Source organism: Echinococcus granulosus (genome assembly GCF_000524195.1).
Source record: "Echinococcus granulosus chromosome Unknown EG_S00003, whole genome shotgun sequence".
Classification (NCBI taxonomy): domain Eukaryota; kingdom Metazoa; phylum Platyhelminthes; class Cestoda; order Cyclophyllidea; family Taeniidae; genus Echinococcus; species Echinococcus granulosus.
The window spans coordinates 1,462,953-1,490,239 of NW_020170383.1; the positions used below are offsets into that span (position 1 = coordinate 1,462,953).

Sequence of the window (27,287 nt, forward strand, 5' to 3'; positions counted from 1 at the left end):
CTACCTTATACAGGTTGACTAAGAGTAAAAAGTATGGGTAGCCAAAATGAAAAGGGCAAAATATTTATCTGAGCTTTTGTTAACCTTCGAAATCATTACAATCTGTGATTCAATGGCAAGTAGATGTAATTTGACCAAACAACACTAGTGTCTACTTCAATCAACGAGGAGCATGGTTTAATGAAATGGCATAAGATTCAGGCGGCTAATCATGTGTGCTTTTGAAGAACAGCAACAACAATAAGAACAACAACAACAACAACAACAACAACAACAACAACAACAACAACAACAACCGCTTTTAGACATATTTAAGGATAACGTAGATTCCATGGTTGTTTTCGTTGCAATGCCACGCTTCACCTCAAAGCTAAAACTTGCCTTGTTCTCTCGCTGTAGCCGGAGGAGGAAGGTGTTTTTACCTCATTTATCTCATGCTAAATTAACCAAATGTGTTATCCTGAGCTCGCAACCAAAGTGATGGTTTTGCCTGATTGCTTGAACACCATCTTATGATTAATGCTATCTCTGATATATCATTTACTCAAATGTTCAAAGATGGCCATGCTAATGTTATATTAAGACTGCACTGTAGTATTAGCTGTTAAATAAAATTATCAATCTTGATTTCGGTCAGTATCAAGGAATTTTTATAAGGCATTTATTTGTTTCTAATCATATGATGTCATTATATCTAGGGGGTCGCCTAGGCTCATACAAACGTAACTACGCGAAAAAAACCTTGATTTTTAGGTTTATACAGACGCCATTTGCTTTGCTTTTAAAACGGATTTGCTTTTTTCCTTCATTGTTCGTTTCACGCATTATACGAGAGTAATACACCAAACTCTACCTAATATTGCAAGTTTGAAACTCAATAGCTAAATTAGCGAGATAGACGCAGCAGCTCATCACCTAAGCTTTTTTTTTTTAATTCTCTGGCAAAAATACATCACCGAGTTTTCTAATCATTATAACGACTGCAAAGCTTATTGTGACAGTGATAAATTGCCATTTTACTGTTTTGTGGCGAAGAACACACGTGCCTCTGGTGTGTGTATGTCGCTACGATGATGGGTGGTTATGGTGACTGCAGGTGACCACACCCCCGGCGGTGTTTAAACCTATCCTAATTAAAAAAGGACCACTCAGTCACGAACACACTTGATTTTACAGCCGGCGATGCAGAATTTTGTATAATCCATGTGCACATCGCCACTCCTGCCTCAATGTTGCGCCGGTACACCCCTGCAAACAAAATCACATGTAGACGAACATCAGCATAAAATCGAGGTCGTTTTTATACCATTTTAGGTTTCCCAACACGGTGTATGGAAGGTGCGGCTCTACCCAATCACAGATCTAAATTGCTAATCTGACTGGGTAGAGTAACTCACGATAAGAAACTCTCTTTCTGCGGACTCGTTTCACCACACATTTGGCTTCCTTGGCATTTTTTACCAACCGACACTCGAGAGTGGTTAAGCAGCATTAATTCAACGGAAAACCGACTATGAGAATTTTACCTTTGTTTGGAGATTTAGTAATACTAAAGGAAAATTAAATCAGGGCACTTCGAATCATCACTAATTACCTTGATACATGAACTGATCACTTCTCTGATACACAATTTTCGATTAAAGAATAACAATAAATTTTTCTCATGTGTAAGATTTAGATTTGTATCCCAGACTCTATCGACTACCTAAAACTTCGAAATTTGCTCTTTCGATTAGTCAACATAACTTTCGTTTAAAAATATGTACTTGGATTCTAAACCATTGTCCTCATTTAGCCTTATTTTTTAGGTTAGGATGTCCCTCCTACAGATGGAAATATTAACAAAAATGTTACATCCATTAAAATAGAGAACAGTGAAGTCTCAGATGTATACATTTCAAAAGGGTAATTTCGGAACTTTATTGGATCAAATAACTTTACCTTTGGCCTCCGCAAAATTTTTAAAACACAATGCTTTGATTTTTTTCACTTTGTGTTTTCCTGTTTCAACATTTGAAATCCACCCTTAATGGACATAGAGCCAATTTACAGGAATGTAATAATAATAGTGTCAATGTTAGTCACTAAACTCTGATATCGTATTTATGAACCGTTCCAAATTCTCTTAGCTTTAATTCAGAATTCCTTATATGATACCGAAGTAAATGTAGCTTTTGAAATACGTCATTTGTCATTCTTACTCATTCACGTACTCTAACACCTTATATGAGCACAAACTTTCAGGAGCTTTACTCGGAACCCTACCGCACTTTAGGGTTGTCAAGCTTGCACCATCAAGAGTATTGAATTTATTTTCCAATAAAACAATGACGTCCAGTAGTTAACAGAAAGATATCAGGGAAATGTGGAAAGTAGGAGGAGTTAAATTTCTAGGTAATGCCAAGACATTATACTTAGCCGACTACACACTGGCATAGTAAATACTGTCTGAATATGAAACTCGAATGGAGCTACCAGATACACAAATGCGTGTCACTCCTTGTTATTAACTATGGTGCTTCGAAGTGTATAATAATTACACACATATGTGATTTAAATAGTACGAAATAGGCGCCTGTTGCCTCTTATTAAATCTTGACGCCACCCCATTCCAGCTGCTGATGCGTGCACGTGTGTTGCACATAAGCGGTCGCACTTAACCGTGATGAAATACAAACCACCGGTGCATGTGACCCTCCGTGCGGGAGGCCTCAGATACGCATCCTCCATCCTTGTTCCGTCACGTTGTTTACCCCCTGCCAGTGCAGTGCTGCGACTCAGCCTCTCAAGCAGGTGATCACCACGTGGTTCCGGTGGCACAAGCCAGTGGTCTGTGCTTCGGTTCACACCGCAGTGATTAATGCTTGTCTGTTGGGGGTGTGTCTCCGCCACCGGCCGCATTCAGTCTCCATCTCTCTGATAACTTTTAGTCTCAAGCGTAAAGCCACCTTAAAGTACAAAAAGCCATTCTGTAAAAGATTGATGAGAAAATTGTTCATTCGGGTTGAAGATTGGGGAAATACATTTCACGTGTGATGGAGAACTTTTCATTTTGCCTAATTTTGGGATTTGTGTAGATTTTAATTTGACTAGCTATCTAATATATATTGTCGCGCAATGAGTTACTTTTACTACTTATTCGCAATGCGACTTTTCTCTTTAAACAGTCACGTTAGTCATATCTCATCAAAAAACTGCCAAGCTCTAGTTTCGAAATGTTCATGGCTAAAGTTGAATTAGGTTGAGACTTCTGAAACCAATTCAGCTGCTTTCACTTCACATTTTAGTACGCTTTGATCCTTCATGTTGACAAATAGTCTTTGTAAAGTTACTTTTAATTTTCTGGTCTGTAAAGTGCGGAGTCGGAATATATCGGCTCCTTTCGTTTATTTTAACTGGTCGATTTACATGCTATCCCGAAATGAGTGTTTTGCTTTGTTAAAATTGCCAAGCAATTTCACACCAACTTAGAATTTGGGCAATGTTTTTCGTCAAACTCTATATCTTCTCCTACTTGACGTTTAAAGGACATTTGAAATGCCGCTAAAAGGCACTATCACAACACTCCGCAGCAACGTTGGCGATAAGTTATTCGCTTTTGCCTTTGGTTGCATTTTGAATCCTTAAAAGGGCGGCCAATCCGAGACATGCCTTCACAAGTCTTATTTCTCTAGCGACGAATTTGGCAACTGAGTCTCATCGGTTAAGCAGAAGTACCTCCCAAACACCACACCCTGTCTCATTATAGGTGAACCAAGTCAACCTAACCGGGAATCAAATTGGAATATATTGCAACTACATTTCTCAACTTTGAAATAATTTACTTAAATTCCCTTATAAATTAGGCTCACTGTAGGTTTTTTGGCCAATAAATAAGCTCATCGAATAAATTATAATTAAGTGTAGGGACTGGCCAGGCTGTTTCGAATACATTTACTATCGTACACTCATCTTCTTAAAGAGTTGAAACTAAATCTGCACTTTGAAATCTAGAGGATAAGTTATGTGAGCGAGTCGAAAGATAACCGCTAATAAAAATAGTTTGTAACCTTGCTTACTCTCGGTAAACTACTTTTTCATTTTAAAGACAATAAGGCATCTAGCATGCGCAATTGAGGTAGCATATTAGATGTCCACGAATGCGGCGCTGGAGACAGCAGTCCTAATGTCAAATGAAAGGCACTTGACATATTTCGTTGTCTTTGCGCTGTCGCAGTACCTGATCACTCACGAGCCACGATGCCGATACTCAAGCGCTGTAGTTAAGGGGAATTTTCCGTAGTAATCGATGCAAGTAGCTGTGAGTGGTTTGACAATGCGGTGATAAAGTGGGTTTGCCATACTGAATCAGATCAGGGAGTACACAGAAGCACATGTGCAAGTCCTTTAGATAAAATGGGACAAGTAAACACATACATACGAATTTGCCAGCTTAAAAATAGGGCAAGTATTTCGAATAAATGAATGTGATGGGTATTCAACGTTGACGATACTTAAACGTTGGTGGATCGTTTTGATAAATACCTGTTTTAATTCTAGTGACAATGGGGTACTCTTCCCTCTACCTTTAAACGCCTATCATTCCTTTAAAATGCATCTTTTGGGATTATAATGTTAAATTATTTTTGGATAATTTTGTGTTTTCTTGTATTAACAGGAACACTTACAAACTAAAAAATCAGGAAAAAATATCGTTTTTGGATTTTCCTGTCTCAGTTTTACATAATTTCGAGGTAGGACAAATCAAATTTATTGGTCTTACACTAATGTAGAATCATTCGATTGCTGTCAAAATCGTTCCAAAGAATGCTTTTAGATTTTATTTATCGCAATGATCAGTCACCACCAATTATCTCTAATCAAAGTGGTTATTTTGCGTTAAGCTGTCTGAGTTACTCATATTTGTTCAGAACACTCTCATCCATCACTCGTACGCGTGTTAAGGATATTTATCTTAGCATTTACGACGAGTATTAAGGATCTTTATTTGAGGAAGCGTAACATTTTCTTAAGGAATGAACTATTTATTATTATTATTGCTATTACTTTTGTGCATTTAGTGTGACGAAACAATACATTTCGTCTTCCTATCACTATTATCTTTTGGTGCAGTTGGAGACTAATAGGGGCCTTTAGTCCAGAGGAGGACGATACTGTTTAAAACTAGGGTCTGCATAAACCTCTTTAGTTGATGATGTCATTCCTGTGCGTCAAAGTCAGCAACTTGTCTTTGAGTGATGGAGTGATCCATCAGAAAGGAGACCTCATAAACAGCTATTGGAAGGGTGGGGGAAGGGGGGTATTGTGGCAAACCTACGCATAACTAGGCACTATACGCTAAAAACTTTCCTCGTGTTCGCCTCTTTCGATTTGTCAAGACAGATGTACTATTCGGTTCTGCCGGAGCGGCTATCCAAACACAGTTACTAGGCGACATAATCACAGAATGTTCGAAATTGATGAAAATTATTTTGGTATTATGTAATTGGTAAACTTTCGCAACATTAAAGTCTATGAAAAAATCAAGAAATTGGTCTTAACTTAAAATAATCACTTTCTTTATTTGTATTTAGAAATGTGCCAATATCTTGTTGTTTAACTTTCGAGTGTACAGGCTACAACACAACACTATTTTACTTGCATGAAATCAGGAATCAACTTTTGATTGAGCTCAACTATGTCTGTTTGAAAAAATCCAGAAAGTCTGTATTTTTCTGCAAAATACATTTCAGCTTTTGATGTAGTCTTGCATAATTGTGATCACGTATTTTGGAATGGGAGAGATTCACTAAAAGGGACAAACCCACACGTGGATCTCTCTCCAAGCTTTGTCAAATTTCTTACATTTTTAGAAATGTGAATTTTGTGTACATTGTGTAGTTTCCAATTATCTCAAATGAAAAAGGGAAATTTTGATCCATTTTGAGCCTTTCTTTAAGTACTTAAGCCAGATAACAGCCGGTACATTTAAGATCAATTCTCTGTCACGGTTCTTTTCAATAAGCAAAGCAGGTGATATCTGGAACGAAAATTGAATATGAAAGTTTTTAAAACTAATTTTATAGTCACAAATTAAACTGTGGATTCACAAGAGGACCCTGTTATCAATTTTCTGGGCTAGTGGGAATCGTATCAGCATCCCGTAGTAATCTATCATTGTCTATCGCTCTTTCAAAATAAGCGTTTTTTTATCTGCAAATAATTTTGGCCCCAGCATTGTCACTGTTTTCATTGATTGTAGTGCTGTTTTGCTTCACAGATTCTCTCTGACTGGCCTAAATATCAACAAAGTGGTACCAGTTATGCCAGACATCACTTTGTTTGATAAAAACAACAGGGTCTTCCACTTGAACGCGTGTGGATTTAAAGGGTCTTTTTCGTTATTCTGAAGTCTTCCTAAATCCCCTTATTATTACTGTTTATTAGTTTTTGGCCACCAGAGTTTATATTCACATCGAAGAAATATTTTTCCTATTCACATCCATGATCAAGGTTTAAAAGTTCCCGATCTTACAGAAGCTAATTTACTTCTAGTGCTGGAGCATTTTCTAAAAAATAATTTTGAATAGAGCGAAACGCCGATGAGCATACTTAAATCTAGGGTGCTACCCAGCCATTCCTACTGTATTTCATCGATGCACTAATTCCCAAACTGTTCTGTAGCCTCACACCATCCATGGCGCAGGTTAGCGCTGCCACGCGGAGTGAGAAAGGCGGAGGAAAACGGCGCAGCACCCCCGTCTTCTAGGTGTGCGCAAAAGTGTAAACTAGGGCGCAGGCATCAGCTGTGGTGTGACCTTGAACAAGCCGTTGTCCTTCACGCTGATTTATGTCGCAGAGTTCCACTTCCATACATTCTCTCATCTATTCATTTATCTGCGCCATGTACGTCTGACGTATAGTCATCAAAATGTACCATTTTATAAGATTCACCCAGACCTCCCGGCCAAGTAGCACCTTATTGGAACGGTATTGTAGAGCCCTATTGAATTTCCGGGAAGACTGACTTATTTCCAGTAGACAGGTGAGCAGAGAGACTTCATGGCTTAACACTACACTGATATCCACATTAAAAAATAAAAGAGACGCAGGACAATTCTATCAAACATTTATTCACATTACATCTTTGAATTTATATGTTAAGCTGTTTCGCGATATCTTAGTAAATGATGGGTTTCAAACGTCTTACCTGTACGCTTGAGCAATGCCAAAATCTTATGCACCCGAACTATCGTGATCTCAGTAGGTACTCACTTTTCCAAAACGTCTCTAAGGTACGTTAAAATCCTTTAACTTTGACATGGTTATGAAGCTTTTCATTGATAAAAATAGACAACTCACTTTTCTTAAATTCAAATGAAAAATATGCGAGGCTCAGTATACGGTCGTTAAATGGGCTATAGGAATACTTTTGTTACAATGAATACGACAATGCATAAAAATGCTATCCCAAAAATAAAAGCCTACTAATTAAAATAAACTTACGCAAAATTTCAAATTGTCTACTTTTTCTGCTTAAAGGGATTTTTATTCCAATGAGCAATGAGTGTGCATTGGGGATAGTTTTATAATACACAAAGCTGAAAAACAAAAAGACGTTCAACTCTAACTCGGTTGTGTGGTAATGTTTCAGCAGGAAAAAAAACAAAAACGCACTGCTTAACAGTGATTGGTCCGCATGGCTTGGTGATCAATTTGACACTCCCATTGGCCCGCCCACTGACCAATCGTCGGGCGCGTTAGCCAAAAAACCTGTTTTATGGAATATATGACCTAGACCGCTCATAGGCATTCGTGCACGCATATTTAGCATATAGTAGCACGCGGGAGCCTGTGAGCGCGGATTTTTGTCTATAGTAGCATTTACGCGTCTATTAGTTATATGCATGAGATTGATCGCCGGCAAATTTAGTCCCGAAACCGTCTATTGAAGATATTTCTTATGCTGCCTTCTACGAGTCAATCAATCCTCTCGACACCCTTCTCATTGAGCTCTAGCTCGGCGTGGAAACCTCACCCTTGGCTCTTCATTCACCTCTGGTGGAGGGGAAACGCTAATTTTTTTTCTAAGACGAGTCCTCTTAAGTTTGAACGGATCTAGAGAGATCGATAAAGACAGGGCACTCACGCAGAGACTCCCAATCGAAGCACCAAGTTGAAAAGCACGCACCGAAAGGTGGCGATTGTCGGCCTGAGCCGTGGCTGCAGAGGGCAATAAGAAAAGGGAGAAGGAGCCGCATCAGACAGAACCTGAAGAGGAACAGCAGGAAGAGGGGCAGCAACGACACCCATCGTCACCATCTCCCTCATCGTCTCCGCCACCACCACTAGTAGCGGCAGCAGAATCATCAGTAGTAGTAGCGGGAGCAGCAAAATCACCGTACAGAGAGGGCGGTGGTCTAGCAGGAAAGGACGAGACCGAACAAGTTTCGGCAAAAACCGCTTCGGCGCCGGCTACACCATCGGGAGTTTCATGGCTGGCCGAGAAGGCGATCGTGTTGGTCCGATTTTCTGAATGCTTTCGTCGAGGTCGGGTCATCCGCTACGATGCAGAATTAAACATGTGTGTGGTACAGCTAGACTTCACCAACACCGTCGTGAACAAGGGCATCGAGGACATCTTCCCCGACGATCCCTCTATCATCGCAGCTGCCACGGCTGCCGAGGCGCTGAAAAGGGAGCAGAAGACTCCCCCAGCTGGTTCCACTAGACCTCCAGGCTTTTCATCCTCTGATGTCCCTTGCCCTAGCTCAGCACCTCCGTTTATGTGAGTCCTAATGCCTTACTCATGTATTCTTTTCATTTCAATATCTTTTTCTACGAATGCATGATATATCTCCCAGTAATTTTTCCCAATGCTTTTGTACTGCAAAATAATGAGTTATCTTAAAAATCATTGATGGCCATCCTTACGAGGAATTGAATGGTCATTATAAACCTTATAATAGGGTCCAGTTTTTTTAAGTACTAATTGATATACTTTCACCTAGCTTGGCCAAAAGATGTTAAAATGGTGGACTATGGTCAGGGAACAAACTCTTGAACTATATGGACTAAGGTTAATTGGCATATTCACTTGTAATTCTCACCCGCTTCAATAATTTTGACTATTTGTTTTTACATTTACTTATGACATTATCCATTAACGTTCCACTCAATTTTCTCAACAAAATAGGCATTAATATACTAGTTTCGCTTTTTTACATTAACCCATATGATATCAGATTATTTCACGCATGCAAAAAAAGTACGGAAACTGGCCTCGTGAGCTTTTCCATCTGTAGGATGACTTGCGGCTTGGAGTAAATCCCTAGAACTGTTCGCCGTTACTTCGTCAGCATACTTGAGATAACTTAAGTCGGGCATGCGTAAGTTGATTGGCCAAGTCTGGAAATTGGCCCATGACACCTTACCGCTTCGGAGGGAAAGGAGATGCACAGAGGGAGCACTTGCGGTGCGTTTCAATTGGTAAAACTATTCAATAGAACTGTTATAACTTCCGTTTCTAAGACCTGAGGGCAACAATGCCAGTTCGAAGGGCTGAACTACTCCGTGTGGGATTGATTGCCCTACCAGTGGCAAAAGTTACTTGAGTATGTGGCGGTGAGACCCACTAGAGTCATTTTAGCCAACCCTACGAGTGCCATGGTAACGAGCACAATAGACTCCAGTTATCTACACTTGGATTAGAAGGTCTATTTTAATGAAAGACAATTATCTTTTGTTTAACGCTCAAACCCACAATTGGTAATCCCACATTTCCGTATGGCTCCTTGAATAAAGGTTTTTTTAACCAAATTTTCCCCTTCTTAGTAAGCATATTTTTTGCAGTAACGCCTTTTACGTTGCAAAGTTGTGTTAATACATCTATGCTCTTTTCACCATTTCTTCCTATTCAAAGCTGAAATGTTTTCTTGCCATTTCATAGCACTTGAGCTAATAAGCATGGTCCTACTATTGAGTTATTAAATGAGTACTGATATTAAAGTATTGCAAAATATAATTCCATTTGATTATATCTATCCCCAAAATGAGTCATTCGATAACACTGTACTAAGTAAGTCAGGAGTCAAGGTGGCTAGACACAAAACGATCCAACTGGGAGATGAAAGATACGTTACCTTTGCTATAGCTGTTGCTGCTGCCATTGATGCTGTCGCAGATTGAAAGTGTCTTGGTGCTGAATGGGATGAATTGCTTCTAGAGACTAACTGCATGACCACTTTAACATAGACCGATACTACTTTGGAAAATTGGTGTATGTATCGGAGTAAAGACTAAAAAGCTGCTGCTCTCTGTGACCTAGCCTTAATGGAAACAGGTCTATTGCATTACGTGCACTAGATTTTTGAGAAGACGTTGAACTTAAAAAACAAACAGTTGGGATTTTTAGACCGCATTTTAATAAACGGTCGCAAGATGTATTGCAGAGAGCCTTTTTCCCATTATTTCACAGTTTAAATATTTTCTCAGTATTGTTTTTACTCCCACATTTGCATCAAAAATTGCAATTATTCTTCAATTTTGAAATACTTTCAACAATTGGATCATACTGGGATTTAAATACAAAGAGTCTTTCTTTCAAGTTTGTTAAATGTAATGGGATCTCCGACGAAAACCGATGTAGCCTGTCATATTTCTGCTTATTTTTATTCATTTCTAGCTTTTTTTCATTTGGCTTGTGCTGGCACATCGACTAATACTTTTTGGCATACGCGATGAAAATTTTGTACCCCTCAGCCCAAAAATGGTCAAACTATTGTCACACCCAGTTCCATGCATTAATATACTTAGCAACACATCATTGGATCAAAAATCGACTATATTTCAAACTAACTGGCCACTAAGCAGCCAAGTACTGAAGCCATCAGTATAAATTGTTTGAGAAGCATTTTAGCAGTCCAAACAGCATTTCCTGTAGCCTCTAAACGAAATAACAAAGTTGTCCGAGTAGGGGCTTAACTACTTCCATCTTCAGATTCTAATTGTTGCTGCTTACCGATTTGTAAACTTCTGATGACCTGTCAGTTGACTTTGAGGTAATCTCAGGACAATATTTTTCGAAAAAGATTTTTAGTTTCCTGTCATGCCTATTCCCTACTGAATTCTCCCCTGTATTCTAATGGCAAAATATTTTTAAATTTTGAACCACGAAAAGGTGTATTACTGATTAAAATTTAATTTTCGAGCAGTCGATGCTCTTATTCATTGAATGTCCCATCCACTGGTTAAAATGGCATATACGCCTTCCCATGTGCACGATTCGCTCTGCTTTTTTACTGTGTGAATATTTTAGACAAAATGTTTCATTTTTAAAATTTTGAAATTTAGGTGTAATGGTAATGCACTCCTATAAATTTTATGCACATACTAACGCTGCGTTGACCAGACACCGAACGCACGCATCTGAACCAAACTTTTTGGACTTCCTTAAATTGATGAAGTCATTTAAAAAGCCTGATTATTTGCAAATTCTTGAATTTACTAGTAAAAAATCATCGCGCTCTGCTGTTTGCGATATTTCAGTTTGGTGTGAAAAGTTTGTAATGCTGGACTTTGTCAAGATCGCATGGATGATGCAGCGCGAATAGATATAGAGATAGTATTCGAAACACGAAATTTTAGTCTGATGGAATAATATGCTTAAAGTCGAAACCACCGAACCCTACTAAGTGCGATGTGTGTACGGGCAGACGGCGGAAGGATGTCGATGGTAGAGCAGGCTCAAAAGTTATGTTTTAGGCCTTGTGTCATGTGGCAATAGCTCCTAAAAATCCTAGCAATACTTTCAACCGTGCATTTTTATGGGCTTAATGCAGCAAGTAAGAAGGTATACCCAGTGTAGTTTTTTATTAATTACCACACGTTTTGTTTGCTACTCCTCGTTTTTACATGCATTTAATGTTGTGATGACTTGTTTGAGTACTTAAATAGGTTTGATCCATTGTGTAGTGTAGATGATATGAAACGTTTCCGACCGCATTTCTGATTGCCACATCACGACCTATTCGACACGATTTTACTTTATTCCATCCCATTTCCAAACAACATGGAACGTGCCTATGCTATCCGACATTTTTGTGTAGCTTCGTGAAATTTTTTTATTATGAAGAGGATCTTTTCTAGAATTAATAAATTTCGTTTTTCTCTCAGACAAAAGGCAGTAATGCTTGAAATTAGTAATTCATTTCTCCTAATGCCTGTATGAGGAATACAGAGCTCAGCATTAACTATTACTATCGACACTTGTAGATGCATTGCCTCCTGCTTCCTTATTCACAATGGTCATTCACTTCGTAAGAGAGATGAGTGCACAAAGTATGGAGTTGGAATTGCACAAACTTCTTCCCTTATTTGTGTATAAGAGTGTCTTTTGGTGTCATTCAATTTCTGAACTTTCCAAGTTAAGTTGTTCTTACTGCGTAAGAACCGGGTTTCAGTCGCACAAACCCTAAAAAATTGCAAAAAGCTTCAGGCCTCATCTCCTGATGCTCTGCGAAAATGCGCTTTATAGGAAGAGGGATCCTAGTTGCACATTTTTTTGTGCCTTAACTCACAACTCACGACTGGAAGCACCTTAGTAGCGCAAGTGAACAATTTACATAAGATGCCACAAGGGTGACGCATAATGAGGAGCACCACCTAACTGCCGAGCCCACCGCTATTGGCTCTGCCTTAACCAACGAACGGACAGAATCTAATTTTGCGATCACTACTTTAGGCAATCAAATTCGACTTGATAATGGCTTGTAAGTTAAGGTGATGCATTCTAGAAACATTTGAGTTACATATTTGCAGTTAAAATCTAGAATAGTCTTGGATTTTTGATTCGCATTCTTGTCCGGGGCGGTGATTTATTAACTGAGACATGAGTTGAGTTACAATAAGTTGTGTGACTGCCATGGAAAGAAGTTTTACACAATTCGAAATGTCATGATGGACTTGGAGCCGAACATTGACTAATGAGAGCAGTCAAACAGATACTTGCCAATTTTCGTCAACTTATCCAACAAGTCACAGTGTGTCGGTATGATGGCACTTATTATCAATTGGTCACCCATCGCACTGTAAGGTATTTTGATGGAAAGTGGCGTAGCCACCATCACAACGGCTACTACAAATACGGGAACCCATCGATTCTCTAATGTCGGAACTATCCAACATCGAGGGACTCCACCATGTGGGGGTAGTTGTTTGCAGGATTATCTGCAGCATTTGCATGGTAAAAGGTGACATTAAAAGGCTTATCCGACGCCTTCACCTGACAAGAGAATGATACAGGGGAGTAGGTTAGGGATAGCGCTGACGGCTTTGGGCCCGTGTTTTAGGCACGTGCACGCACACACTTATCCACAGGGCATCACTACTTCAAGGAGTACGGGCGTCATCAACATGAGCAGATTTAGTCACAAAGCGCGGGCCTCTCTTTGTCGTGAGGTTTTTTCCACAATGCCTTATGACAAGCGCCTGACAATTTACTCCGTCGAGCCCCCCGTTATAGGCGCACCGTTTCTCGCACTATTTTCGCTCACTTAGTTACTCCCAGGATTTATCGATTTTGCACTCAATAGCAAATTATTTCAAATGCTGGTTGAATCAGCATCATAGTTTTACTTTTGATTTTGAATATAAAGATTCACGTCAATTCCCCCAGTTCAGTCATTCTCAGACCGTTTAATTTCATACACTTCATCCTAAAGCATACATGTGAATTACGAGCAAGTTTTCTAGACCCGAGACGTGGAGCCCCGTACAAGGTAAAAATGTTTGGAAATATATTTGCGGCATCACCCATTAATATTTTCGATATCGCAACTGAAAAGGCTGCTGCATGGTACATATGAAAGGGTGCGTGGTCAGAGGTTGGAATACTTGTAACCGGTGATGGTGAGATAGAATTTGGTGTTGCGTTGTTGCGTTGCAGAGAGGTAAACAAATCACTCACAGCAACGTAGACATTCATCGTACTATCTATCGATCGGCCCTGCATTTTGTCAACCGGGAAAAAGGAAGTACACACGTTATGCCTACTGACCACCCCACACGTGCGCACCAAATGCGTGTATGCAAATGCGTGCACACTAAGCGCGCGTACGCACGCATGCATGCACAAACCTCTTGCTGCTTTAAAATGTACTTTTGCATAGTTTCCCGTGTTTCGCGTGCATTCGGCGTGGGTGCGTGTGTGCACCCCGGACGTTACGTAGTCAGCCTAGCCCTCTGCATGCATGCGCACGCACCTTCACGAGTATGCACCTACGCACGCACGCACACACTCGTGTGCCTTGTGAGTGCGGACGTGCGTGCGTGCACCCGTATTTGCGTACGCGCTCGCTTTCAAGGTCATTGTCAAGCTTGGTGGATCGATGCTCCAACAGATGAAATGTGATATATACGGGTAGCCATGATTACCTTTTTCCATGATAATCCATTGGCAAATAAATCATACTCATCTTAAATTATGTGAAACAGCCCTGTGGCCCTCAAGTGCTCTCAAACTGCGTCATAGATGATCAGACTGATTTACTTGTCCTTATTGAACGTAGATACTTGGTTTCTTAATGCCATGCCAAGGAAAAAGATGTCCCCTCTATTCCTCTTCTTTATTTCGGTTAAGGGGCAACCAAGCTCTTGCCGTTCTCGTCTCGTTTTTGAGGAAATGATCACCTAACCAGAATTGAAGTGCAGTGAAGCAAAAAATCGTGGTGGAACGAATGCATCTTCGGTATAGAATTCTAGCTTTTTCTTCTTAGTAGAATTTAGCTTCTCCGTGCTTAAGGTACAAATTTGTTCATATAGGGAAAAAATAGTTTAACGTTGTTATGAATGTGTCTTTTATGTTAATTTCCATCTACAGCGAGCGAAAGACATTACCTTTTCCTCATTTCTCCTTTCCAACTGTGATGCCTTCACGAACTTCATCTTCGTGCTTTGTGCCTTTCAGGAGGGTGACTTAGCACAATGCATTAGTTTTTAAGTGCAGAATTAAAAAAACCCACATTTCGCGGTCCTGTAGGCTATGCGGATGAGTCTGCTTTGTGTCTGGTTATTTGGCAGAGTTGAGCCTGAAAATGGCAAAAACGCCAATTCTCGCTCTTCCTGGGATTCATTAAAACTACGCATTCGGATAGGTCAACATATAACTACTGGTCTGCGTAGAAGGTAGTACATAATTTTATACTGAGTGGATAATGAACAGCCTTGACCACATTGTGAAAAGTAGTTGCCTGAACCACCTCAAAGCTTTCCCGCCTCGCGGTGTGTTGATCAACAAGCTTGACACACCTCACTCCGCCCAGATGCTGCAAGTCGTGAATCCGTCGATTTGACGCCTTTGATAGGCCTTTTCCCGATTTTAGTCGCACTTCGATAGGGAAGTACAGTAAGAAGAAGTATTCTTCCCTGCTGTTGATATTTCCTTCAAAATTTGTGACTTGTGCTAGTGAAAGTAATTATTGTATTCAAAATTAAAAAACTCGTAAAGATAAATAAATACTTTTGCAAGAAATGTGTCCATAAGCGACTTTTGTGGTTGGGTTGTTGGCTTTGTGTCTGCATAATTAGTACGCCTACACAGACTCACCTTATGTCCATCAATCTACACAATGTGGTTTTGAACGATTTCCAACATTTAAAGCCTTTGGATAGGTTGCCATTCCAAAAGATGTGTTTTTGCAGACTCTATTCCCCACTTTGTTCAAACCCGCAGCATAGATTAACGGGTCGTGACAATTTTTGGTTGTAAAATGTGCAATCACAGATCATTCTCGATTTATTCATTCATTCATTCGTGTATTTACCTATTATTTCGTTCATTTGTTCAATATAAGCCCATCCCCTTTTGCTTCGTATTGCAGCTCACCGCAATTTGCAGTTGCCAAAACTGGATCTCCACATTGATGTGCATTTTCATTGATGGAACTTGAGCTAATTGACTGCAAAATTGTGTTTCTGTCGAGATGAAATTTTGGGTACACTCAAGCATTCGCTTCCCTTTTTTACGATATAAAGGTTTCCTGTCGTCGAGTTTTTGCATCTCTTTATGATGTCGGGTGAGAAGATTGTTTTAGTATTTCTTAGAATTTGGTTTACGCCTCACGAATTGTGTTGAGAGAATAAATTTTCATTGACTGTGGGAAAATGGATGGTCTTGCTTTACATTGAAAAATATCTCAAAAATGTACGGATAGTCAAAATAACTAAACATTCGACTAAGAAATAGTGCATTTAAAGACCTGGTGCGGTTAATCCTGAAACCACAAAAGCGGAATAACTAGGCAATTTCAAAACTTCGTTTTATTTGGCTGTGGTCGTTACAGTAGTGTAAATGATCTCCCATTAAACATTTTCGTCTACGTTGAGCCCACAAAACAAAGAAAGCCGTCTGGACACACCACTGGCCTTAGCATATGGGTTATTAAAAGAAATTTCTACAAAAAGTAGCAACTTACCTTGAAAAATGGTAGGTTAGTACCATATAACAAGTCTGAGAGGGGAATAAACACGAGTTTATGGTCTGTCGCAGTACAGTTAAAATGCTGGTGGCATAGTGCGAGTGTTTTACAATTTGGCAGACAGTTGGGAAGTCCTATTCAGTCATAACTTCCCAGACCTGATCCGGCAATCAGTAGCTTGAGAGTCCTAACCAATAAAGTAAGTGAGGGAGAGGTCTTTTATCGTTGGATGGCATGGAATAAAATGACTATTTTTCTTCATTTCGACTTAAGTTCACAGTTAACATACTTTTGTAAAATATGTTCCGCTTTAGACCTACCGTACGTCGAGTTCAAAAAAATATTCAAAACCCTACGGTTGTCAGCAGGATGACAAAAACTAATGGAAAACCTACAAATTGGCAGGTTCTTGTTGCAAGTATATTAAGAACACTTATTAAAGTGGTTGACTTCCATGCAATAGGGACTAGTCCCACTTCAATCTCACCGAAGTGCAGGCGTTTCCTTAAACGAATCACTGCATTACTATTTTGTGAAAAGAACATACGCTGCCTCTGCCTTGGCTAAACCAAAACACATGGTGTTGCGCAGTCATGGGCCTGGAACGGAGCTAGATTCCCAAAAGCACATTTCGTGATAAAATTAAATGACATTCTATTTATAGTTGTTTATGTAATTCACTCATTCGATAAAATCGCATTACATTTAATGGATCTGCGCAATATCATGAAAGTATCATGATCGCAATAAAAAAGTGATAACTGATTTCCAGTCTAAAATATGGGGTCGCTGCCAAAACGTGTTTGTTCCAGTCGTAACTCGGCAATCAAAAGTGTGTAGTCTGTGGCAAATTTATTTCCATACAGTTTTATTTTTTTTAAATAACATCCACGGTTAGAGTGATCGGTTATTTTCAGTACTGTATGGCTGAGAGATAATGAATAGACATTCTGATCTAAATTTGAGTTACCCGAGTTACCGTAAATGGTTTCACTCTTTCTAAACGCTAGACATTTATAGAGTTAGCAGACAATTTAAGCAGGGGAAACGCGGGCCCTCGTAGTGGGCTATTTTGGTTGTTGCTGTGAGTTAAAATCCTACCTTTGTGAAAGGTACCTAGTAAAGTAGATCTACGCATTGCTTTAATTTCTGGCCTTAATACATCGGATTAATTCCAATGTATTTTCTTTATTTAAGAGCCCAATTATTCTTAAACTCTTCCTATTCAGATACGTATTGAAATCAACTTTATTTTTATCAACAGAAAATAGGGTCTGCAACATGACTTAAGTCAGTTTCCCCCAGAGTTTCGCTGTTTGTTAATCATATATACCATTTATTTTTGCATATCTTTTTTATGATTTAAAACAAAGTAACAATCAACAAATTAAAGTAACTTCAAGAAATGGGTTTTATGGAGTTACTTCCCTTTGACTTAACGAATCCATTCACTTTACCTATAAATCAAAGGTCTTGGAGTTCTACTATTGTTAGACTCTATCATCCATTCGCGATCACCTTAGTTACAAAACTTATCACCTTAGTCGATGTAAATCCCAATGTTACCTAGTGTCCAATTTCCCATAAAGCCATTTCTATATTCGTAATGAGTTTAAAATAAACTGGTGTACCGAAAATGTCCTGAGACTGGAAAAGTAAATAAATATAAATGATAGGGACCCAGCTGGCATTTTTGCAAATTCTCGTCTCATGGGCGGTTTTTGTCTTGACAACCCATTCCTTTTCCGATTTAATTCCACTGTTTGATTCAATAGAGTTCTTCGTTCACAGAACTTCTAGTTCACATTTAATAAATAAAAGCCTTAAAAAAGTTGGCCTGATACAAAAAAAAATGCTTGTTTACTCGAGAGCAGTAATTTTTTAACTTTGTATCATTAAAGCTGCCCTCTGAATGCTGCTACCATCATAACTCATTTCCTAGACTATGCTCAAGACAGCCTCATACACCTACGGGGATTCGTTTTAAAGCCCACAAATCAAACTTTGATGCGAAGTATGATCAAAGAAGGCGTTTAGCGTTAAAGAAGCAATACCATTTACTGCGAGAACTTGGTTGTACACTCAATGGTAAGTGACCCACTGCACACGTAGAGACAAACTTGACCAATCCAAATCGCACCGTAGGATGATGATGGACGCACAAAGATTTTTTTCATGAAAACGGCCCCGGAAAGATGAACAAATGCTCGAGGTCGTCTGTACCCCCAACCCCCCTCAAGGTCGTCATTCTAATGACCACACTTTACTCATGCCTCACCATTGTTCCATCACATGAGTCACTTTCAACGTTGACTGGTGTTTGTTCACAGACCGATGATTAATTAAAAATTCACTTTTCGCAAACAAGCAAACCAGTACGTACCCATGATTTATGCGCTTCCGTTTTTCGTCTCTACACCAAGGAGTTATCGACCTAATCATGCAACACCGGCGTCTATATTTATTTTGACGTGTGCTAAAACGCGGACTTCTATAAAATTTTAGTATTCACGCCTTGGTTATTTATCTCGCAAAGTTTCGGGAATTTTGGGCTTCTAGTAATTTATTCATGGCACGGCTAAATGAATCAAGGATTGAATATCTCTCGCTTCAGCGATTACACTACACCTGAATAACAACTGGAATCGTGACACTCGGTTTTACGCATATCCCAGATGGTATTGGCTCTTTTCGTAGGCATTAAAATTAGTGTCTAAGGTTCTGGTTCGAATCCTGTTAATTGTTATCACTCAATGGTTTCATCTTTAGTCTCATCTTTGAGACATGCACGCTTATAGTAAAAAACTACATTTTGGTCTGATATCGCTAATTGACTCATTGTGCTGGGATTGATACCTCCGGAACGGAACCACTTGTCAAGCGCAGAGGGCTGTTTAAATGTAATTAAAGCAAAATGTCATTCATGATGGCTAATAAAGTGATTAGATCCAAGATCCAGACACCGCGATTTCACTTTAACCGACAATCGGCAAAATACTTTATTGAAAACAAGAAACACGAAATACTTTTAAGACCATTACATCTTCCGGGCTTTACTACTCATGGTAGAGATAAATTATATTACATTATATTATTTCCCCTTAAATCCCTAAATAGTGTATGCACACCTATTTGCAGGAAATATGGTAGAGGTGTCCTGGCTTTCTTAAATTATAGGACTGAACCAGAGCGTCTTAACTGCGTATAAATATGTCCGATAAAAGTTTGATAAGAACATTTGATAATGTTGCATTTGAAAGGTCACATACATTTTGATCCCCCTTTCACGCATACTTTTTGCATTAAAAAATTTACGCTATTGAGGCCGAGGTCTCTTCCGCCTACTTTGCCATCAACTTCTAATTTATGTGTCGTTGCAATTACATTTTTTACTTGATTTATCATTGCTAAATTAGCTTGGCCATCAAGTAACAATCATTGTTAACTCTTCCATTAGTGAGTTAATTGTAGCATAGGACAGCACAGTTTTAAAGATATGGGTATTTCCTGAAAGAAAGGCCCGGACAGCCAATTCATGTTTTTTTTGATGATCAAACGGATAGCCGGAGCTAATCCATTCTAGACTATTTTTCCCATTCTTTCAGATCCTCCGCTCCGGCTATTATCCAAGCTACAGAACTTCACTCCTCTCCTGCTGTGTGTAAGTGAAAAACGCACTGTTGTGTTTTCCATCTTATTAAATTTCAACTTTTCACCGACTGCACACAATTGGTGGATTGGAGGATGTAAGTAATCTTACATAGTGACTGACTTGGATCTTGCGAAATTCGTAAGCCATGAAGAATAGATTTGCAATAATACATAGTGGGGGATTTTTATTAAGAAAGGAGTATTATTGTGTTTTTATCTTTTAAATAGCTTACTTTTTCGTAACTCTAGTTTACTCGATACCAGTACGTTTAATGTAACACACTTTAATGCCTTAATGTGCAAAACATTTCCTATCAATCATTCCTGAAATTGAAGTCTTCCCACTTATGAATAAAAGAGCATTTAATTTCTGCGCGTGCATAGTCACTGTAATGGGAATCGCCAATGCGCAAGCACCCCAATGTCCACTGATTCCTGTGCCGTTGGGCTTGTGATAATGTTGCCGTAATGCAGGTACTGAAAGGGCCTAGTTAAGTTTCTGCTAATTCAATATTGGCGTCAACCTTCCTCATTGAATTACCCCACGTAAATGATATTTCCATGCATTTGACTGCCCTTAACAGTCGAATCTCCAACATACACATGCTCACAAGTGCCGAGTCTAGAATAAACGAATGCGTCTGCTATAAATGAGCGGGTTTTAGGAAAGTCTGCAATTGCATTCCTGAAGCTGTCCACATTCCATGAGCAATAAAGTAAGCCCACTATCTTAATTGACTAGCAGACATAGCACTGATCTCTCCAAGACATTAAAACAAGGCAATAATCCTTACCATTCCTCTACTTTGGCAGTCATGATGCTGGAAGTGCTATGCCTCTATTACTCTCACGCTCTGCCCTCTGATTGGTTATACATAGAAGGAAACTGCTAGGGGCTAAACACTGATTGGCTAGAACTTACGAAAAGGCGCGCTTATTCAATTGCCATTGTTTTTCTGATTCGTTGGTTTCAGTAGGACCAGCACCAGTCCGTACCAGAGCTATTTCCTTTCCGTTGCTTTCCTTTGTGCAAATCACCTTTGCTTAGGAGTTACTTTGCTTTTAAGGTGCTTGTACAGATAGAATCCTTAGTTCTCACAAAGTGTGCCATAAAAGGGCGTAATGTTCGATGTATAAGTTTGTTTTCATTGGCTTAAAGCAAATTTGGTCAATCTAAGTTTGGAAATAATTTAGACAGTACTAAAATGCTCTTCTATCTGAGAAAGTGTTACCATAGGAATGGGAAGGAATGTAGGTGATTATTATCAACCAAATTTATCTCAAACCTAAAAGGGAACGTTTAAGGAAACCTTAGTTATGGGGAGGAGTTGCATGCAATCATTTGACTGTGCGTGACTGCGTGATGCTTCTGGGCCAAGCCACCCTCCTTCTTGCCTTCCGTTATCCAGCACTGCACTTTTTCTTCTTTAAATTTCCACTTCCGTGTTTAATCACAATACTGCTTCAGTTCACACGCGCAAGACCAACCAAGCAATTCTAAGAAATCGCGTGTCCTCTGAATATATATGTACTGTCTACTATCAAAAATGTATTCACTTTTTACAGTGCCTTTACTATTTCCTTCACACTGCTAGCCACTGGGAGTTAAGTAAGTGTTCACACTGTTGCTTCGGTAAGGATGACTTCTCCTTTTCACGATTTGCTGTTATCTATGAATGCATTATTTTAAAGACCGCATGAAAAAGAGTAAATAATGTATTTAATGGAGCACTTAATGAAGTTATTTTTGGTTTGCCTTTTCAGTGGAATAAGCTTTTGATTATTGGGTAGATGGGAGAAGCAAAGTTGGCAACCAGGATAAAGCCAGACATACACAATTAGTGTTCCAGTTATCTTCATCAAATATCAGCAATGAGTAAGTATCCATCTTATAATTTCGGTTGTACAATAATGAGCTCTATAAATGACTTGATACCGATAGGTACTATTCGTTCCACGAATGCGTTATAACCAAGACACGTAGAGCTGCAAGGCTCAATGTGAATGCGCTTCCTGTCAATATAAAAAACCCCTGGTGCCCCCCATTTTAATGAATTCGGACTTATAACAGTTTTATTAAGCTAGTTAACTGACTTACCCACTGAGTCATTATAAAGTCACATGAGAAGTTAATCTTCTATAGGATTTGCTGACAGTTGTGTAGAATCCCTAATATCGTGCATACGTTAACTTTGAACTGTTAAGCCCTGCCCATCTAGCTAGGGCACTTATATAAATATCTCTTTTCCTTTTAAAGATAAAACCACTTTTTGGAGATAGGGTTAATCTCTTTCCAGAATTGCTTCAATGGTTAAAATTGAGTAGCCATAATGCTTGTAGGATATGCAAGTAGGGCTTACGTAACTGGCTAAAGCTTTTGAAATGTACCCTTGCCATTGTATCTAGCACAATTATTGTTAAGATGAATGCCTTTTTGCCATGACTGCAGTATGATATGCTTTCACCTCCTTGGCCTTTTAGTAAGAAACGCACTGATCTGCTGGATTGCTATTAAGTCGGTTCACTTCGGTCCGATCAATCGGAAAGAAGTGCCCACTTGTTTTCACTGGCGAAAATTTCCATAAGCTCATTTATATGACTGTTTATCGTCGAAGACTTGTTGTGCAGTTTTTAGCGCATTATGCAAATAAATATACAGACGTCATTGGTCCCAGATTAAAGGCGGCTTATCACTCAAGCAGGACTTTGCCCGAGAAATTATTTCCAGTGTATTCAAGGCTTGTGCCTGTCGAACGATTTTAAAACACAATTGTAAATGCTAAAGTGTTCGCATGATCAAGGTTCATTCTTAAGAGCTTAGCATCAGTCGAAAATTGATACTGCTTCTCCAGTCTATCCGGATGGGAAATTTGGGAGCAATAATTTTCTTCAAGACAACCATGCGTATTACTTGGGTCAAAGAGACGTAGTACCTCATTTGTGCATGCGTCATTTGATTGAAACACAGCACTGTGTCAAATCTACTTGGCCTCAGTTGAATTTTCAGGAGTTATTTGTGTAAAGAAGGTGGATTTTCAATATCAACCACTACTAAAAACCTCTGTGCACATACTCAGTGTGTTATATTGGTATGAAGGTTAGATTCTTGATAACACCTGATGCCTACAGTGGTTTGAGAGTATTTTATTTGTATTCATAACGGCTTACTTCTCTATACCACAAGCGGTCAGCATACTTGATCCGACTTACACGTGCGTTGACGACTGGTAAGGGTTGTTTGGGAAACTGGCTTTCTCTTAGAACTGGTCAAGGAATACCTGGGAATAACAGTCAACCGTAAGCAGAATGTGCATATTTTGGGTGCACAATGGAAATGCAATCCTTGGCCTAATCTCATTCATTTCGGTGCTTTTTCTTCCTCTCTTGCAAATATCTGAAATTGTCAGATTATACTTTTGGAGCAGATGGACTTTGCACGAGACTTGGAAATCGTGAGTTGCTAACTTAAGTCGGTTTAGTGGTGCACATTATTTCAAGATGGCTGGTGCTTTCTGCATCAGACAGTGGAAAACCGTATGCGTTATTAATAAATTTTAAAACCCTTTATTTTCGGTAGTTTCATCAGGGGCCTCCCTTCTGATCAGACCTACCTTACACAAAAGGTAACACCATAGTGATGTACCATTTGATAGTAGAATCACTACCAGAAACCATATATTTTCACATCCTGTTTAAGGCTGGCACAGAATATACATTCATCACATTCTGGAAATAATGTTTACGTCGGAGTAATTATTAATGCTATAGGCACAATACATTTTAATGAACTTGTCTCTACAAAATCGTTAAATCGTGAGTGTCGTTTCACCGTTGCTCAATAAGATCTGTAGGCCTCGCACGGATTTAATGCAAATGTCTACAGAGTCTTTCATGTGATTCTTTTGTGCATTTAGAAAAAAAATTGGACATGTTTTAGAAGCAAAACGAATGCTTTGTTTTTGGCTTGCTCTTTGCGGACTAAGCTAAACTAAACAATATTGACCAAATTCGTATGCGCTTACCGCGGTTATTTTCGACTTTTCAAAGGCAATTAATCTCAATTGCACAATCATCACTACCACAAAAAAGCAGTACCTTTTAACGAAAACTCGGTACTGACTGGATACGAGTTTTCGCAGCTTGACTAATTTATGCTGTTCTCTCTAATTCAATGGGAGGCTGCCAACTGGGGATCAAAGGTCATTATGATGCCTACTCCATGCGAAATCTCCCTAAGCACAAGCAGTTTTCGAGTTTCTGTCCCCTAGGCATGCTTAAATGCCAAAGTCTGGAATTTCTCACTCTAAGTGACGTTTATTTTATTGCTCTCTGCCATCGCATTTGAGTTGTAACTCACGAGACCCAGACAATCACTATTCCTTTCCGTAACCTTATTAATCTCCCTCAACGGAACTCGGTTAAACGATCGTGACGCTAACTTTGTAAATGAAAATAGGTGGGTTGGGGCTCATCGCGGAATGGAATGCTGTAATAGCATCCATATTGCATTTACCAGCATATTCTGCGTTGATGCTTATGCTATTATTTTCTGCATTATCTCCTACTAACCGATCAACTAAAAAATTAGTGTTTTTTAAACCTGACACCTTGCATGAAATTTGCTAAGAACATTCTGACCTTTGGTCACACCACGTGAATAAAATAACAACTGGGGACGAATTAACAATGTCATTTAAAGGTTTTTAAAATAGTGCGGAACTATGAAGATTTGTTTTCGATAACTTCTACATATTTTCAAGGAAATGGGTTATAAAATCCACAATGCACAACATCAATCAATTTTAGCGGCGTAAATCTTTCCCTATCATAACTTATGAGCTACCTTCAAAGTCCGGTGAGAATATTTGCCTTTGTAAATTGCTAGTGAAAAATCCTGGGATCGTGGAACTACAAAATTTCAACTAACTCGGTTTGTTAGCACCTGAAGTGTTCGTAACCGAACATAAGGTGCAATATTACCCATGCAAACGTGTCCCGCAACGTTAAGTGGGACAAGTCAACTTCTTCAGTTTCACCCTTTAGTGAAACCTCTTACCTGCCTTTTGACCTTGTGAAGCTTCCTTACACTTTCAACGCCTTCACTTTCTGGTCTTTGTGCTCCTATTCTGTAGCGTCAAGTTACGTTTCCAACAACACTTCCACACTCATTTATCATATGTAATTAACACCTCCACTTCATGTACGCAGTTAGTGTGGAGTTAGCTTACTTGAACTTGACCCTGCCTTGTGGCTTGGATATTTAAAATGGAAGAAATTTCAGAGAAAGCTTAGCATATAGTTGAATTACAATTGTTTCCCTCGTGTGGTGCAAAGTCGTGGGTTCTGCCGAAGCATTCACCACTTTGTTTTCTCCAAGTATTGATAAATAAACTAGGATGCTTCATTGACAATTTTTTTATCAGGATCGTCAAAACTCCTATTAGCCTATAATTTATGCGCAGGCCCATTTGTCACAGGTACTGCGGTGGCGCTTGATTATATTGCGATCGTTTATTAGGCAGATTATTTTCTCTTCTCAAAAATGAAGAAAATTGTCTAAAGAACTTCAAATCTACATGCATAAATATTAATTTGTTGACCTAATATTATCAGTCTGATAAATCAAAAGAACAAGACTGCATCTGGACTAAGCAATTTTCTGCACTTCTACGTAGACTCGTCTGGACCCAGCATGAAATTCCCTCCGATCCCCATGATCCACAAAAGGCAGCCTTCTCCTCCTCAACCCTTGCTCCCGCCGCTACCACCACTGCCACCACCACAGCACGCCCTTCTCTCCCCCCGCACTACTTATCCTCCCTCCTTCCTTCCACCTGCGTTCTCTTTCACAACTTCCGGCTCCGCTTCCACCGTCTCACCCACCGCCTCATCCGCTGCATGCTTCCAGGAGGCACTGCGTCTCCTCTACCAGAAGCATGCAGTGCCTGCAGAATCCACACGGCCTCCTGTCTCGGTACCGCCCTTTCAGCCCCTGCCACTACATATGCTGCCCAAAGGTCATCGGAAGCGCTATTCCACGGATGAGGTGGAGGGTCCGAGTCGCAGTGTCCTCGCGACGGTGGGAGCCTCGACATCTGCAGCAGCGGCGGCATCGTCAACGGCGATGTCACAGACCTTCCCCAGGCGCCAGTCCGAGTCAGGGCTGTACCGGCTGACGGGGAGAATGCACCGACATCAGCCAGGCGAGCAGATGACATTGAAGCGCGTGCGCTCAGAGCACCAGAACCTGCCTTTCTCCATGCTCGGACAGCAACGACCTACTGGACCACCTTTAGCACTCACGATGGTACTTGGTGAACAGGTCGGTTCTTGCTCTCCTCTCTACGTTTGCTTATCAGAAAGAGGATTTACTGTCACCTCGAAACTCAATATATTCATGACACATCACTCAGTTTGTCTTCATCGAAGTTTAACTTAGGGGAAAGGAGGGGAGTTAAAAGTCATGCCTCTGGCCATGCATTCGGTCCGAGAGGGTTTATTTTGCTAATCCTCATGTAGCCGTGTTCTTATCATTTTCACCACTAGCAAAACTATTGTCAAAGTCAATACTTCAAAGAAACCACCTTTAGATATGACTAAATGTGCTTGGCAGAGACGATTGCGTACGCAAGCAGATGTGCTTTACATGCACGGAGATGAAGAGAAGCTACTCCAGTTTGTGAGAGTCATAAGGGTTCTGAGCCTACGCAATCTAGTCGAATGATTGATTTTCCCACCAGTTGTATTCTTTAAAGTTTCCAAGTGACTTTGTGGTGGTTTATTAATTTTCGACGCGTTCAATGTAAAGGGCTTCGTGAAAGGTAGCGATCGGATGCTAAACATTCTATCTAATTCACAGTAAACTATTTCTCTTATTCAGTTGGCTACTTTATGGACAACAACACCTCTACTGTCTCATTTGTGTGCAAAGGACAATTTCAGTAGACTTAGATAATTTTGGCGAATTTCTTGTTACAAATCTTTGAGCTGCACAAGTATAGATATTTAAATTTTTGAGTTTACAAAGTTTTGCCAAAACATGGCCTTAATCAAAAATTTTATGACCGACTGAAGGTAAAATTTTAGGGGTATATGAAAACTTGGTTTGTTTTCTCTTTTTGATGGATTGACTTTGTAATTAGGTACCAAGTTGATAAGAATTAAAGCATTACAAAAGCTTTA

The 27,287-nt window shown here is 39.6% G+C and overlaps 3 protein-coding genes across 3 annotated transcripts; all 3 read left to right on the forward strand. All coding sequences in view use genetic code 11, as the record gives it.

The window, feature by feature from the left end:
• Positions 1-7,166: 7,166 nt before the first annotated feature.
• EGR_00842 (hypothetical protein) lies at positions 7,167-9,544 on the forward strand (the record flags this gene model as incomplete). Its single annotated transcript, XM_024490091.1, has 3 exons — positions 7,167-7,242; positions 8,197-8,767; positions 9,511-9,544. The coding sequence occupies 3 exons, from the start codon at positions 7,167-7,169 to the stop codon at positions 9,542-9,544; spliced, it is 681 nt and encodes a 226-aa protein (XP_024355494.1).
• A 425-nt stretch (positions 9,545-9,969) lies between these two features.
• On the forward strand, positions 9,970-13,844 carry EGR_00843 (hypothetical protein; the record flags this gene model as incomplete). Its single annotated transcript, XM_024490092.1, has 5 exons — positions 9,970-10,057; positions 10,381-10,596; positions 11,332-11,539; positions 12,127-12,202; positions 13,635-13,844. 5 exons carry the CDS (start codon positions 9,970-9,972, stop codon positions 13,842-13,844), a joined length of 798 nt encoding a protein of 265 aa, XP_024355495.1.
• Positions 13,845-16,683: 2,839 nt separating this feature from the next.
• EGR_00844 (hypothetical protein) lies at positions 16,684-27,060 on the forward strand (the record flags this gene model as incomplete). The annotated part of the gene is made up of 13 exons (XM_024490093.1): positions 16,684-16,784; positions 16,820-16,953; positions 17,119-17,186; positions 18,356-18,542; positions 20,060-20,200; positions 20,334-20,379; positions 21,265-21,332; positions 22,958-23,123; positions 23,803-23,918; positions 25,529-25,582; positions 25,624-25,699; positions 26,625-26,784; positions 26,986-27,060. The coding sequence occupies 13 exons, from the start codon at positions 16,684-16,686 to the stop codon at positions 27,058-27,060; spliced, it is 1,392 nt and encodes a 463-aa protein (XP_024355496.1).
• Positions 27,061-27,287: the final 227 nt, after the last annotated feature.